This window comes from Chelonus insularis, unplaced genomic scaffold (genome assembly GCF_013357705.1).
Source record: "Chelonus insularis isolate UGA/USDA-ARS -01 unplaced genomic scaffold, ASM1335770v1 contig_93_pilon, whole genome shotgun sequence".
In the NCBI taxonomy this organism is placed as follows: Eukaryota; Metazoa; Arthropoda; class Insecta; order Hymenoptera; family Braconidae; genus Chelonus; species Chelonus insularis.
In genome coordinates this window covers 1,450,376-1,463,261 of record NW_023276782.1, presented here as the reverse complement: position 1 = coordinate 1,463,261, position 12,886 = coordinate 1,450,376, and the positions used below count along the sequence as shown (strand labels likewise).

The window sequence follows — 12,886 nt, the reverse complement described above, 5'->3', positions numbered from 1 at the left end:
TGAAATGATGTCATTATTAGAGTCATGTAAAGGAATTTCTCTATTAAGCTACATATACGTATTTATTATAATATTTTTTGTTCGTAAGCTCATTTAACATATGAAAAATGTCTAATCATAAAAAGGGATTGTTAGAGCTTCTCGCCGGATTTCCTACACCAGTACCAACCTGTAACGAAAGAAAAAAAATGACACGTGTACATGCGATAGTGCAGCTTTTTATCAGCATAATATTCATTCGATGCTTACCATAAAAGGGTTCGCCTGATAAGGTGGTACAGTCGGATGCCAGACTTTTCCGGAGAGTGGAGTCATCAGTTGACTAGATGCAATTACATCCGCACTGCTTGGAGTACCAAAAGTTTTCCACTGAGATTCTAATTATTTTAATAAAATATTTATCAATATAATTATTTACAAGAGCTTTTTTAACAATAAAGTACTTTTTCATCTCAATTACAACTAATAGAAGTTTTTAAACATAACGATTTTATCTTTTTAAACTTCAACATGCTCATTTTAAACCATTATACATATTTTTCTTAATACTCAAAAGTATTAAGTTAATTTTATAAAACATCATGATTTTTAGATAGTAATCGTATTAATCAGATTATTACATTTCAATAATCACTGATATTTTTACATTTGAATTTAGTTCTTAATAAAATCATTACGTTTCAAAACAATGGTATTTTTTATTATATAATTGTTTATTTCTATTTAAACCGATAATTTAATAAGTAAAAACTCACCATTATTGACTGAAATTTGTTGTCGAAATGGATTTGCAGAATTATAAAAAGAGTTATCGAGAGGTTGAATATTATTATAATTATTATTACTAGTACTATTACTATTATTGTTATTGATCACATGTAAAGATGGTCTCCATAAATCATTCCCACAAAATGGATTCGAAATAACATGGCTTAGTTGATCGTTACTCATCCAAACGGAATTAGAAGCTATAAAATAATAATAGAAAATAATATTTATTACAAAGAAAAGAATAAAAAAAATAATAAAAGAACTTAATTATCATAAATGATTAATTGACAATAAAAAAAAATTAATAGAAAAATTTTATTTTTCTACAGTACTATCATTATTGTTTATATATGTACTTACAGTTGGAGTTATTAGCAGTCCACGTTGATGACACATTTGTAGGTGGGTCTTCTTTCAATTGTGTCTTTTTCATCAATGAATCTAAATCTTTTAACGCAGCATATCGGTCTTCTGGTGGTGGAGCATTAATACCATTCAAATTAGACGATACGGACGGTTTCTCTATTTGATTGAATGAATTCGATAAATCGGAACCTACAAAAAAAATCCATTATTTATAAGCTGTAATAGTGGTTACTTAATTATAAATCTAAAATAATTGGAAGTAATTAACAAATATTTGTTTAAAGAATTAAAAATTAGTGTATTCAATTGAATATTATTTTTAAAAAAATTCATCGGATACATATTCAAATCAAAGTTCACTTATAAAGAATTATATTAAGACTCAATTTTAAATTTGATTTAGTGATATAGATAATTGAGTTATATTGACATACCTCCAATTGTTTCATTTAATCAAACATGTTTTATCGCTTTACATTTTTTATATTTCTGTATAAATTTCATTTCTAACTATTTTGATAGAGATAATGAGACTTAATTTAAATATCAAACAGGAAAGAAGAGTTATGTCAACATAACTCTTTCATTTAAAATGCCACGAGAGTTAAGTCCAATAAAAATCTGAACAAAATAAACAGCAATATCTGATATTACTACTTTAACACTCACGCATAAAATTGACGTCAATAACATTCTATAAATAATTACGATATTATATGTAAAAAAAAAGTTTTTAAATTCTTCAAAAAACAGATAACTTTTTAAAAGTTTATCATTAAGTCATACCAAAAGTATGAAATTTTCAGAATTATTTTATCAATTACATGATGTTAATTAAAAATAATAACAATGAATAAATAAGCTTACTTTGATTGAATTAGAATGACTTGGCTCTTTTTTTTTTTATTTTAAAATAATTTATTAGATTATTAGAAACTTACTGTTAGAATGAAATGCAGGGTTATTGTCGAAATTAGCAAAGGAAGGCTGAGGATCGATTGTTCCTGGAAAACGTGACGTTGGAGTTGCTGCAACAAATGGATCTGGAACTTGACTAAAATCAGCTACAAAATCTGTTGGAAAAGTTACTGGAGTCTCAGTAATATTTTTCTTCTTTTGATTTAACGTAGGAGTATTTAGTGCAGGAAGAGTTCCCACTTGTTGAACTCTTGGTATATTGGTGTGATTTGATCGAATAGAGTTATTGGGTGATGATGTTAATGACGTTGAAGATGGAGACGTTGACTTTGATGACAATGATTGAGTCTTTTGATTATTAGCGTTGCTATCATTAGCCATTGATGGATCTAAATAATATCTTTTATGTTCATATTTAGCTGACATTAAGTCTTTCATCTTTTGTTCATCTTTAGTATCAATATTTAACGGAGTATTTGAATTCATCAGTCCAAGCCAAATTTTTTTACAGTATTCATTTCCACGTTGTTTTAAAAATTCAATCTCTTCTGGTGTAAATGTAGCCATAGAAATAGATTTAACACGATGTGGTGGTGTTAACCCTCTCCTGAAAATAGAATATTAATTAATATTTAATATAAAACTATTTTTTTTTTATTAATAAATTTTTTTCACTTTTCATTATGAAACTTTGTTAGTAAATTTTTATCTAAGAGTAAAAAGATTTTATGATAAAATATTGGATGAAATTAACGTGTCAAAGTGAATAGATACTTCTTTTAGGAACAACAAAAGTTGATTTAAAATATAATTTATTCAACGTTCAATTATTCATTTGCAATATGTGTATTTAACAAGTCAAATCATTATTTAGAATGACGCTATTGGAAAGTATACTTTTACTAAACACTAAAAGTGACTCAGGTACTTATATGACTATAATTTTGCGCAGTGGATTCCTATTTTTGTCAACTACAATATATCTTTAAAATTGATCTTCATTTGAATAAATTTAAATGAACATTATTTCAAGTATTAGATTGATAAAAAATTTTTTTTTCTTCAACAAAGAACAGGAAATTTTTTATTTTACAAATAAAGTGATGAAGATGACCTTCTTCTTGACTATTGCAAAATCTTCAATGAACAATGAAATAAACTGTCAATTGACTCACAAGACTTACAGATTTTCCGCTTAAAATAGTTAGAGACCCGGTTTAATTTATAGAAACCAAATAAAAAATAAGACAAAGGTTAATGAGCAGTTAGACAATTAGATTAAAAAATAGTTGAACTTTTTGGAGTATTATAAGTGACATAGATTGAAAGTGTTCATACAATGAACGAGTAATAGAGTGAATCGTTGATTTTCAGGAAGTAGATTACTTACAACATGCCAGAGCATGTAGTACAGACGAAGGAGCCAATCGTCATGTTGACATAAGTTGGTCCTCTTTGTCGACAATCAAAGCACTCTTTATTTCCAGGTTGCGAGACCAGCTCGCGTAGTATTTTGAGATGTTTCTCATCCTGCTTTCTCTTCGTGGACGCCATTATTTTATTCCTTTCTTATTTACAACGAACGATGTGATAACGTTACCTCTCTAACTGTTCTCGCGCAACTGACTTCACTATAAGAGAGTAAAGCACTAAGCACTGCTAAGCACTGACTCAACGACAATTGGATAGCAGTTGGACGTTGGTGTGAGACTAAGGGAGACGAAAAGAACACTAATATATACCGTCTGAGTCAGTACTATACAGTGTATAGTAGTCGGATCCCTATCATTCGTGTTCATAAACTCATCTACTTTGTTCATAAGTATATACAGATATTATAAAAATGCATTCTCTTCAGTTTATGTTTGTTGAATTTATGTAAATACATTGAGTAACTTTATGACAAAATAATTATCAAAAAATTTGTAAATAATGATTATTTTTTTCATTGTTGATTTTTTTTATAAAAAAAAAAATTTTATTATAATTAGCTCATGAAATATAAACATTTGTTTTATTGTAATAATTTTACCAAAATAGATAACCTTTATATTATACTGATAAGGGATATTATTATCATCAAAAAAATAAATCAACAGTTTAATTAAGTATACATATTCAATTTGAGAAAAAATAACAACAGCTGTTTTAAATTTATAATTTTAGTATTTTTAATTTATAATAAATATAATAATAAAATATAAAAATTTATAAATAAAAAAAAAATGTATTGAATAATAATGCATTTGTTATTTGTAAATTTATATATGAAAACAATCGCAAAATGTTAAATTACACTGTGGTTACTAACTGACCAGTTAACCTCAATATTGAAAATATAAAAATGATTGTAATCAACTGACATATTCATAAAAATAAAAATATGTAAAATTTAGAATTAAATAATTTAAAATGATATTTAAATAAAAAATGATTGCTTACATTCATAAAATTTTTTTTAATTACCAAAGTTTTGTTTGAACTCACAATTAAATCACTAATATCACGAATCATTAAATAAAAAATATAATCATAGAAATAATTGATATTTCATTAAACTGTATCAAAATGTGTTTACATTATTTAATAGTAAATATAAAATTTTATATTCAAAATATATTAGATAATTTATTATCAAAGAATTTCTTGTTTGTAAGTAAGAGGTAGACACTTTGAATGAAAATTCGAGTGGTGTATAATTGTAAAATTAATTATAAAAAATTCTCAATTTTACATGAAAATTCGTCTTAAAAATAGTTAAAAAATTGACTTCGAATGACATAAAACATAATATAATGGAATAATAATCATATCTGGAGAACAATTACAACTTATACAGTCCTTGAATTTCAACATTATTAATCAATTTAATAAATAATAAAATAAATTATTACGGATTTCTTTGCGCAAGCGCCTTGAGTTTGTTGAATAGCAATGAAATGCAGCGCCATTGAAGAGAAAGAGACATCTACTAGGCAGAAAATATTGCTAAAGTGAGAAAGAGATTTCGTATGTGTTGTATAGTTAAAGGTGATTCGGACAGGCGCGATTGTCACTCGATCAATCGAATTCAGATGGTCGTGTTTGTCTCTTGCGTATAACAATAACTTGTCTCAGTGTTTTACTAATTAATTATTAGTTCAATTGAATATTTAAAAACGTGGGATTTTTCCCCGTGAATTGGTGAATGTAAATTGTTAAATATTCACACAAGCTCGACGCCAAGATGACGATCATTACAAAAGCTATTGGAGAAAAGAAGCCTGCGGATAAAATGGAGCAGCCATTGGTTTGTATCTATATTCTACGACATGAAGAAGTCATCAGTTTATTTTTGCGAATTAGTTTAAATAAATTTTCATAATTAGATGACTTTAAAGATACGAGTTGGAGTATTTCATTAGGTGATACTGGTAATTTTGTGATCAAGGCTATTCTAGTTTTCTGTACAAATATTTTGATCTACGGATGAAGACCCTATCTTATATTTATATACACATACATTTCATACATATAGATACACACATATATATCTAAGTGCATAAAGATACCCCTCTATTTGAATAAATCGTTATCAATGTATTAAATAAAAATTTTTGATGCAGATTTATAATAATAATTTTTTATGGATAATAGTTCTTAGAAATGAAACATAGTGTTTGTGTTCTCATTTTTCATGTATAAATAATCGCTCATTTTTTCATGTCTTTGAAGATATTTTTCATATATAAGAAATTATCATTAACAATAAAAATCATTCATTATCATAAAACGAACAAAAGTTATGTATTATCCTAATATTTATGTCTTACCGGTAACTTTCTTAAATTATTTTTAGGTTACTGAATGATGTATCATCAATCAGTGAATTTTTATTAATAAAAATTCTTGGGATATTTTTGAATGAAATTTAAAAATTAAAATTGAAAATATTTACTAGAAATAATAATTTTTCTGTGATGTATGTAGCGTATAAACTAAGCGACATTCACGTCAACTCAATGTTTATAACTAGTTATTAAAAAATTGAATACTTATAATTTTACAACGAGAATGTTCAACTCTGTAATTTATCTAAGGCATGAGTATTTTTCCACTTGTTCATTTTAAAACAGAATCGTTTCGTCATGAAGAAGATAAAGTATTCATGATGATAAAAAGTACGGAAATCGTCGATTGATTCATCTCATTTGGATATAGAATAATAAAATTTGAGAATAAAATAAATATGTTATTTAATCCATCTTTTATTTCTCTGAATTTTTATTTAACTTAACTTTGAGTTTTATTTAAATTAAAATATTTCATAACACTTATGTTTATGAACTAATTAATTATTTTATCCAATTTATATATTTTATTTTAAAACATATTTACAAAAGATTTATTTTAAAACATTTATTAATATTTAGCAATACATTTGTTTTCAATCGAATATATTATTATTTTACTCATTGTTTAATATTGTGTATGAATTTTTTAGCAGGGGAATGCAAAGGCTGATGTAGAATCCCAACAATCACAAAGAGAAGTTACTGGACATTCACATTATTTTATTTTACGGAGAGCCAGCTTGCGTTCAAACTCAATAACACTCTATTGCTTACTACTTACGGCACTGCTGGGCATGAGCATCGGCGTACTAGGTGGAATATGCATTTACAGGCGTTATGCTCGTGAACAGATGCATAGATTCCGTACTGGATGGTATAGTATTCCATATGAGCGTTTAGATAACAAATTGCCATTTGTCAGCGATGAATTATCAGCTGGAGTACCAGCTGACAGTGATCTTTTCAAGTCTCTTGCTCGAGAGTCAAAACAAGAAGCTATGATACTTGAGAGAACAGCACAAGATACAATTCGCAACTTTTTCCAAGAGCCTAAAGATTTTTTTCAAGAATGCTTTGAAATAGATCTTGAAAATGAACACTATGAAGGCATTGATGTACCTGATTTTCGAGATGGACGTCAAGGTCGTTTTATTCATGATTTTAATATTGTATGTATCTTTCTAATGTTATTATTGTAATTTATTTCACATCAATGAGCAAGTATAGCGAATATTTGGATAACCCATTGTATCAATTTGTTTTTTTATTCTTTAGAATCTCACAGGAATTATAGACCTTGATGGACACTCATGTTTTGTAATGCCACTTGATAGAGAACGAGTTCTACCACCAAAAAATATGTATGATTTGTTGAACAAAATGTACAATGGTAACTATTTTTATATTATAATCATGATAAATTATTCATCTCTATAAGAAATGAATTTTAAATACAACTTTCAATTAATTTTATTATTCCAATGTTCAAAGTATCTGTGAATTATCAATGATCAAAATTAGTATAATTTGTCTGATTGAATAATCCAATACTGATATTATGATCAATACATTATCACATAATTATTTATTTTAATTCAATAGAATTTAAAATACATTTCGAACGACTTTCCTAAAGATTTATCAACCATAATTCAATAGTTTGTATGGAATAATCAATTATTTTGACAATTCCATTATAAGTAGTCATACTAATTTTTTAAATAATAAAATAGTCAGAAATGTACATTTATTTACAAAAAAGTATTTAAAAATGTCTTAATTTGAATTTTATTGAATTGTATTAATTCAGTGAATAGATTTAATGAAATAATTGAAATTTGTAATTGATATTCATGCAAACATTCTTTGTAGTATTATTGTTTTAATGTTAATTATATGTAATCATAATTATGTATTCATTATTTCATAATGAATTTTAGGTTATTATGAAGTCAATACAAAAGTTGTTCGAGAGACAATGCGAGCTGTACCTTCGGCAATCCATGATCGATCCTGTGTGGGCACATACATTGCTCGTGAATGTAAACAAATGCCTATTTATATTCTTGAGAAAGTAAATAATACCAATTCAGGTAAATTTTTTTTGCAATATATTCATTCCATAATTGTTATTGAATAATTTATATATTTTTAAAAATAATAAATTTTGTTTAAAGTATCTCTAAAATATAAAATAATATTAATTTAATGGTTTTAGGTGTTGTAAAACGCAGCGCGGATGGTGTCATTTTTGGACACTTTGCTGGTAAAAATATTATCGAGTATGATATTTCAAATATGGCTGAAATACAAGCATTAGAAAAAGCCAGAAAGGAAGAGGATTAAAATTTGAAAAATAATTACGTAATATCACAGTAGAAACATGTAAAATTGTTCCCCTCCTCTTGGTATTAAATAAGTCTTACAGTTTATAGACATTGGTGGATCGTAAGAATGTATAGTGCTCACGATGAAGTAGTCCAGTCAGTATATTTCTAAAATTTGCTAACACAGTGCATTGTAAGTAATTGAAAATTTTTTTTAAATATTGAGAATAAATATTTGATAAGCTCAAAAAGTTGCAGCAAAAACCTAAAATTGTTTTTAAAAAAGGATTGCATGCAATTTTTTTAGGACTGTTTTTATTTATCTATCAAGCAATTTTCAGAAGTGTGTTGTCTGGACTAGGGTCTCTCTATTAATGTATTACATGTATTTACTCATTTCGTATTTTAGTTTAAATTATGAGGCAGTTTACATAGTAATCCAGTCAATATGGTTAAAAAAACCGATCTATTTTAAATGGCATTGTGCTCACCTTCAAAAATCAATTTTTTTTGAATTATTCGTAACGAAGATTTTTATAGATACTTATTTTATCTGCTAGACGCATATATAAAAATTAGTCGTGGTATGTTACGATTTTCAATGAATAGATTTCAGATAATCATGAAAAACGATTTAGCTAGGAATGAAAATTATTCAAATAATTGAAAGCCTTCAAGGTCAATGGTTGACTTTCATATACAATTGAACATTCGAAATGAAACTTTTGAATTAGTTACTATTTGAAATGGGTGAGCCTTTTTTCTAGGACCGTATTGATTGGATTATAACGTTAGTTTATTTATGTAATAATTAGTATATGATATATATTTCTAGAATAATCTAATATTCACTAGATTTTACAGGCATAGTAACAAAATTTAAGATTTATACGATTATCTATTATCGATTATGTGATGATTCAAATATATATCAATGAAAAAACAAAATAATCAAGGCTGAATCTACCAAAGAGTAGTCGTGAATTTTGTTATTCGCAGCTTTTTTTTCTATACGTACTAACATGGATAAATTAAATGAAAATAATCCCCTATAAAAGTAATGCATGATTTTTTAACGATAGCAATTAATGTTAAAATTTTATCTATAGTTATAATGTATTTCTAAATTATTTAAGTTTTGTGATGAATATTTCATTTATATGATTCACAGAAAATGTCATGTAACCAAATCATTCTGTTTATTATCGCGTCTGACTTTTTGGACAGTAATTTCCGTCCAGCTTGCCAAATTGACGCGAAAAAATAGTTAACAACCGAACGCACTTGCATTCCGTAAATTTAAGAGCATTTCTAAGTAAGAAAAATATGACCTATTATTGATTAGTATGAGAAAATTATTATGTGGTGAATTATGATTTAGATTTATTGAATTTTACCATTTTTAATATTTAAAGTATCTGATGATAAATTTATCTATGTCAAATTTGAACACTGTAAAGTGAAAAATAAATAAGATATTAACGTTAATATACGTTCATCAACTTTTTCTTCAATCATTATTTAATTTAATAAGTTTATTAACCATTTGTTAATATTTTTTGTACAAAATTGTTGCAAAATATAGTATTGAAACAATTCTCATTAAACAAGACTATGCTAATGAATAGTAGAACATATAATATTATTATTCTTTTACAATAGCTTCACGGCAATGGCTTCATACAATTGTTGGATGATCCAAGTGTACAAAGTGACACTTTGTATCTATAGAGTGGAAACTTGGACGTTTACAACGTTCTTGGAGAATGAGATGACAATTTTCTTTAGCGATATAACAAGTTCCTTTCGTTCAATTATATAAAGGAGACACTTCCGGAGAACGTGAGTAATGTCTTTTTGAAATGCCCTGCAGGTATAATGTGATAATTGTATAGGTAAATACGCTGAAGGCGATGGTTTGGGTTGCAGTGGTTGCTTCCAGGTCAGATGGAAATTGAGAAGCGGTGGGGTAGAGCCCCTCATTGATTGGGTCCATGTGGTGCTAAACTGTCTTATGAACATTCGAAAGGATATTGAGGTGTAAAACTATAGATCTAATTTAGGGTTCTAAATAAACATTAGTGAGGTGAAAAGATTGGCATGAATCAATCTCTATTATACTAAATCTAATGTGTTTTTAGAAAGAGGAGTGTTTGAAGAAGCGTTTCTTTGTTTTCCTACAAAGACATCTAAACTCTAGAATACATTTCATCCGTATCTATGGAACTCTATAGATCAGAGGTGGGCAAACTTTGACGTTTGCATGCAGAGGACCAGGAAAAGGTCTACCTTGTAAAATCCTATATTTATATTTTACAACTTACAAGTCAGGACTAGAGAAAGACTAATGGAAATTTAATATAGACTTAGTCTTACTATTACTCACTCTTTTGATAATCATCACTACCTGGAGAGTAAGCATTATCCAGTACTTTTACAGGTTGTTGAACACCATCTGTATTAAAGGGATTAATTTTCTTTTCTTAAATACTTTTGCAGGCTTATCCTTGGGTTTTTTATCATTTTAACAATTTTTACAAATTTTGGGTGATGTCTATTTACTGGTCTAATCATCTTATTCATTGTTTCAATCTTTCCGTTAGTAACTTTTTCCCGAGCAGATTTCTCCAAGTTAATAATTTTCAAGTTATTTTTATAAAAGTTTTTCCGTATTTCTTATCCCTTTGAATCTTACATGAGAGAATAGTTTCTTGTCTTAAAAAGTATGTAGATAATAACTTCTATAAAGTAATAATAAAGTTTTTGCGAAAAACATTAAACCTTTCTTCAAATGATGGAATAATCCGAATTCAAAACTTGTGTGTTTTATGTCGCTGTATTGCGCAGTTTATGTACACAAGCTTCCTTGAAATACTTTGAGTAGAATAAAAACAATTTGCAATGGCTTTAGAATGGATAACCAGAAAAATTGTTTATTTAAATGAAATAAATAATGAAGAAGTGTTGAAAGAAGAACTTCAAAGCATTGAGATTAAATTAAAAAGCTTGACTTCAGTAGAGTTGAGAAATGTTGCATCAAATTTAGATTTCTCCCGGCTTTACTGCCAACTAACCTCAAACCATGACAGGTACATAGGTTAAAAAAATACATTATTATTGTAAATATTATGTTATTACATTATTATAGCCGTCATTTTTTATTTTCAGGGATAATATTGAACATCTTTGTAATATATGTTCCGTTTTATTTTCGACGTTAGAACCTTCGGAAATTTATCAAACTCACTCTTTAGAATTGATGAAAAACCTTTATCATCCTGATTCATCAGTAAAGAAATTGATTCTTAATGAGTTCAATAAAGTTGCTGAATTCGGGATACCTGAATTATTGAATGATATTGACTTATTGAATGCCATAATCGAACAAGTAAATAATGAAGATCTTGGAGTAGCAAATCTTGCAGCTAATGTTATTAAAAAAATAGGAAAGTATGCGAATGGAGCTAAAGTTCTTTATAGTGGAAAACTATTGAGAACTATTGCTAAAATATTATCAAGAAACGATGCAGTAAGCTTCAGAATCTATGAAGCTATTGTTGACATTGCGAAATCATCAAAAGAGTCCTTTGACATTTCTGTAGATTCTGGATTACTTAATAGTCTTATAAATATTTTAGAAAATGAAGATATTTTACTACAATTAAATGCTCTAGAAGCTATAACAGATCTAGCAGCATGTGATGAAGGTTTGAATTATCTCGAACAAAGAGAAATTCTAAGTGAATTCAACAAAAAAGTATCTCGTGTTCATGAAAATCCTTTGTCTACACTCTTAATTCCGGGATTGATGAAATTCTTTGGAATTGTTGCAAAGAGTCGACCAAATGAAATCTTTGCAAAATATCCTGATGTTGTTGCTGCTTTATTTGACGTTATTGATACCTCTGAAGATATGGTAATTCTTATGAATGCTCTGGATACTCTTGGATATGTAGCATCGTCAATTGATGGAAAATATGCTTTGGATAACTTGGGACAACCAATGCGCCGTGCATTAAGTAAAATAAGTGAAATCATTCGTAAAATGCCCACTGAAGTAAGACTTCGAGGACTTGAAAATTTAGCTCTTATCCTTCATGTTGATCGAGATAAACAAAATAATCGAGTTTTAACATTAACAAAATCTTGGTTTGATTCTCTAGAAAATAACCCGATGGATATGATTGTCCAATTATGTAAACAACCATTTCCCGACATAAAACAGTCTAGTTTGAAAATTTTGCTAGAAATAGCAATGCAACCTTGGGGCCAACATTATATCGCTATCTATCCTGGTTTGATAGAATTTTTGTTGAACAGAGATGCAGAAGCATTCAAGGAATGTAAAGAACTGAAATATGAAATTTTAAAATCTTTGGCCAGCTCTGATAGTTTTGATAGTTCTATATTATTACGATTGAATAAATATGTACAAGAGGGACCATTCCATGTAGATGCAGATGTAGAAGTAGCAACAGAAGGAGGTGCTAGTACTTGAAAAAAATGTAACAGAGTGAATATTATATTTTACATTAATTATAATCGAATTTTTTCATAAGTTAAGATTGAACATTATGAATACTAAATATTTCAATGAGGATTGAATAAAATTTTTACTTCAATATTTTTTATTTTACTTTTTTAAAAATACCTTGAAAATATAATTAATTT

At 27.4% G+C, this 12,886-nt stretch overlaps 3 protein-coding genes across 5 annotated transcripts; 2 read left to right on the top strand and 1 right to left on the bottom strand.

Moving 5' to 3' along the window:
- Window positions 1-22: 22 nt before the first annotated feature.
- drongo (Arf GTPase activating protein drongo) lies at window positions 23-4,635 on the bottom strand. 3 transcript variants are annotated; one of them, XM_035092202.1, is made up of 7 exons: window positions 4,498-4,514; window positions 3,446-3,686; window positions 2,079-2,662; window positions 1,132-1,326; window positions 756-968; window positions 250-377; window positions 23-169 (listed from the first exon to the last, which is right to left on the bottom strand). In XM_035092202.1, exons 2-7 carry the CDS (start codon window positions 3,607-3,609, stop codon window positions 116-118), a joined length of 1,338 nt encoding a protein of 445 aa, XP_034948093.1. In that variant the 5' UTR covers window positions 3,610-3,686; window positions 4,498-4,514; the 3' UTR covers window positions 23-115. The 3 variants fall into 3 exon arrangements, with proteins under 3 accessions (XP_034948093.1, XP_034948091.1, XP_034948094.1); XM_035092200.1 differs by having other exon boundaries at window positions 3,446-3,765; window positions 4,498-4,512; XM_035092203.1 differs by lacking the exon at window positions 3,446-3,686 and having other exon boundaries at window positions 4,498-4,635.
- A 453-nt stretch (window positions 4,636-5,088) lies between these two features.
- LOC118072424 (integral membrane protein 2B) lies at window positions 5,089-8,326 on the top strand. Its single transcript, XM_035092295.1, has 5 exons — window positions 5,089-5,344; window positions 6,539-7,057; window positions 7,164-7,278; window positions 7,829-7,981; window positions 8,107-8,326. Exons 1-5 carry the CDS (start codon window positions 5,282-5,284, stop codon window positions 8,232-8,234), a joined length of 978 nt encoding a protein of 325 aa, XP_034948186.1. The 5' UTR covers window positions 5,089-5,281; the 3' UTR covers window positions 8,235-8,326.
- Window positions 8,327-10,329: 2,003 nt separating this feature from the next.
- Window positions 10,330-12,839, top strand: LOC118072472 (26S proteasome non-ATPase regulatory subunit 5). Its single transcript, XM_035092373.1, has 3 exons — window positions 10,330-10,629; window positions 10,715-11,304; window positions 11,384-12,839. Exons 2-3 carry the CDS (start codon window positions 11,117-11,119, stop codon window positions 12,711-12,713), a joined length of 1,518 nt encoding a protein of 505 aa, XP_034948264.1. The 5' UTR covers window positions 10,330-10,629; window positions 10,715-11,116; the 3' UTR covers window positions 12,714-12,839.
- Window positions 12,840-12,886: the final 47 nt, after the last annotated feature.

Bases quoted from the DNA above. Each gene is read 5' to 3' on its own strand.
- drongo (XM_035092202.1), bottom strand. From the start codon at position 3,609: ATGGCGTCCACGAAGAGAAAGCAGGATGAGAAACATCTCAAAATACTA. The intron at 969-1,131 runs GTAAGTACATAT...ATTATTTTATAG, and splicing joins GACTGCTAATAACTCCAACT to CTTCTAATTCCGTTTGGATG. The intron at 170-249 runs GTAAGCATCGAA...CTTTCGTTACAG, and splicing joins ATCAGGCGAACCCTTTTATG to GTTGGTACTGGTGTAGGAAA.
- LOC118072424 (XM_035092295.1), top strand. From the start codon at position 5,282: ATGACGATCATTACAAAAGCTATTGGAGAAAAGAAGCCTGCGGATAAA. The intron at 7,058-7,163 runs GTATGTATCTTT...TTTATTCTTTAG, and splicing joins TTATTCATGATTTTAATATT to AATCTCACAGGAATTATAGA. The intron at 7,279-7,828 runs GTAACTATTTTT...AATGAATTTTAG, and splicing joins GTTGAACAAAATGTACAATG to GTTATTATGAAGTCAATACA.
- LOC118072472 (XM_035092373.1), top strand. From the start codon at position 11,117: ATGGCTTTAGAATGGATAACCAGAAAAATTGTTTATTTAAATGAAATA. The intron at 11,305-11,383 runs GTACATAGGTTA...TTTTATTTTCAG, and splicing joins CTAACCTCAAACCATGACAG to GGATAATATTGAACATCTTT.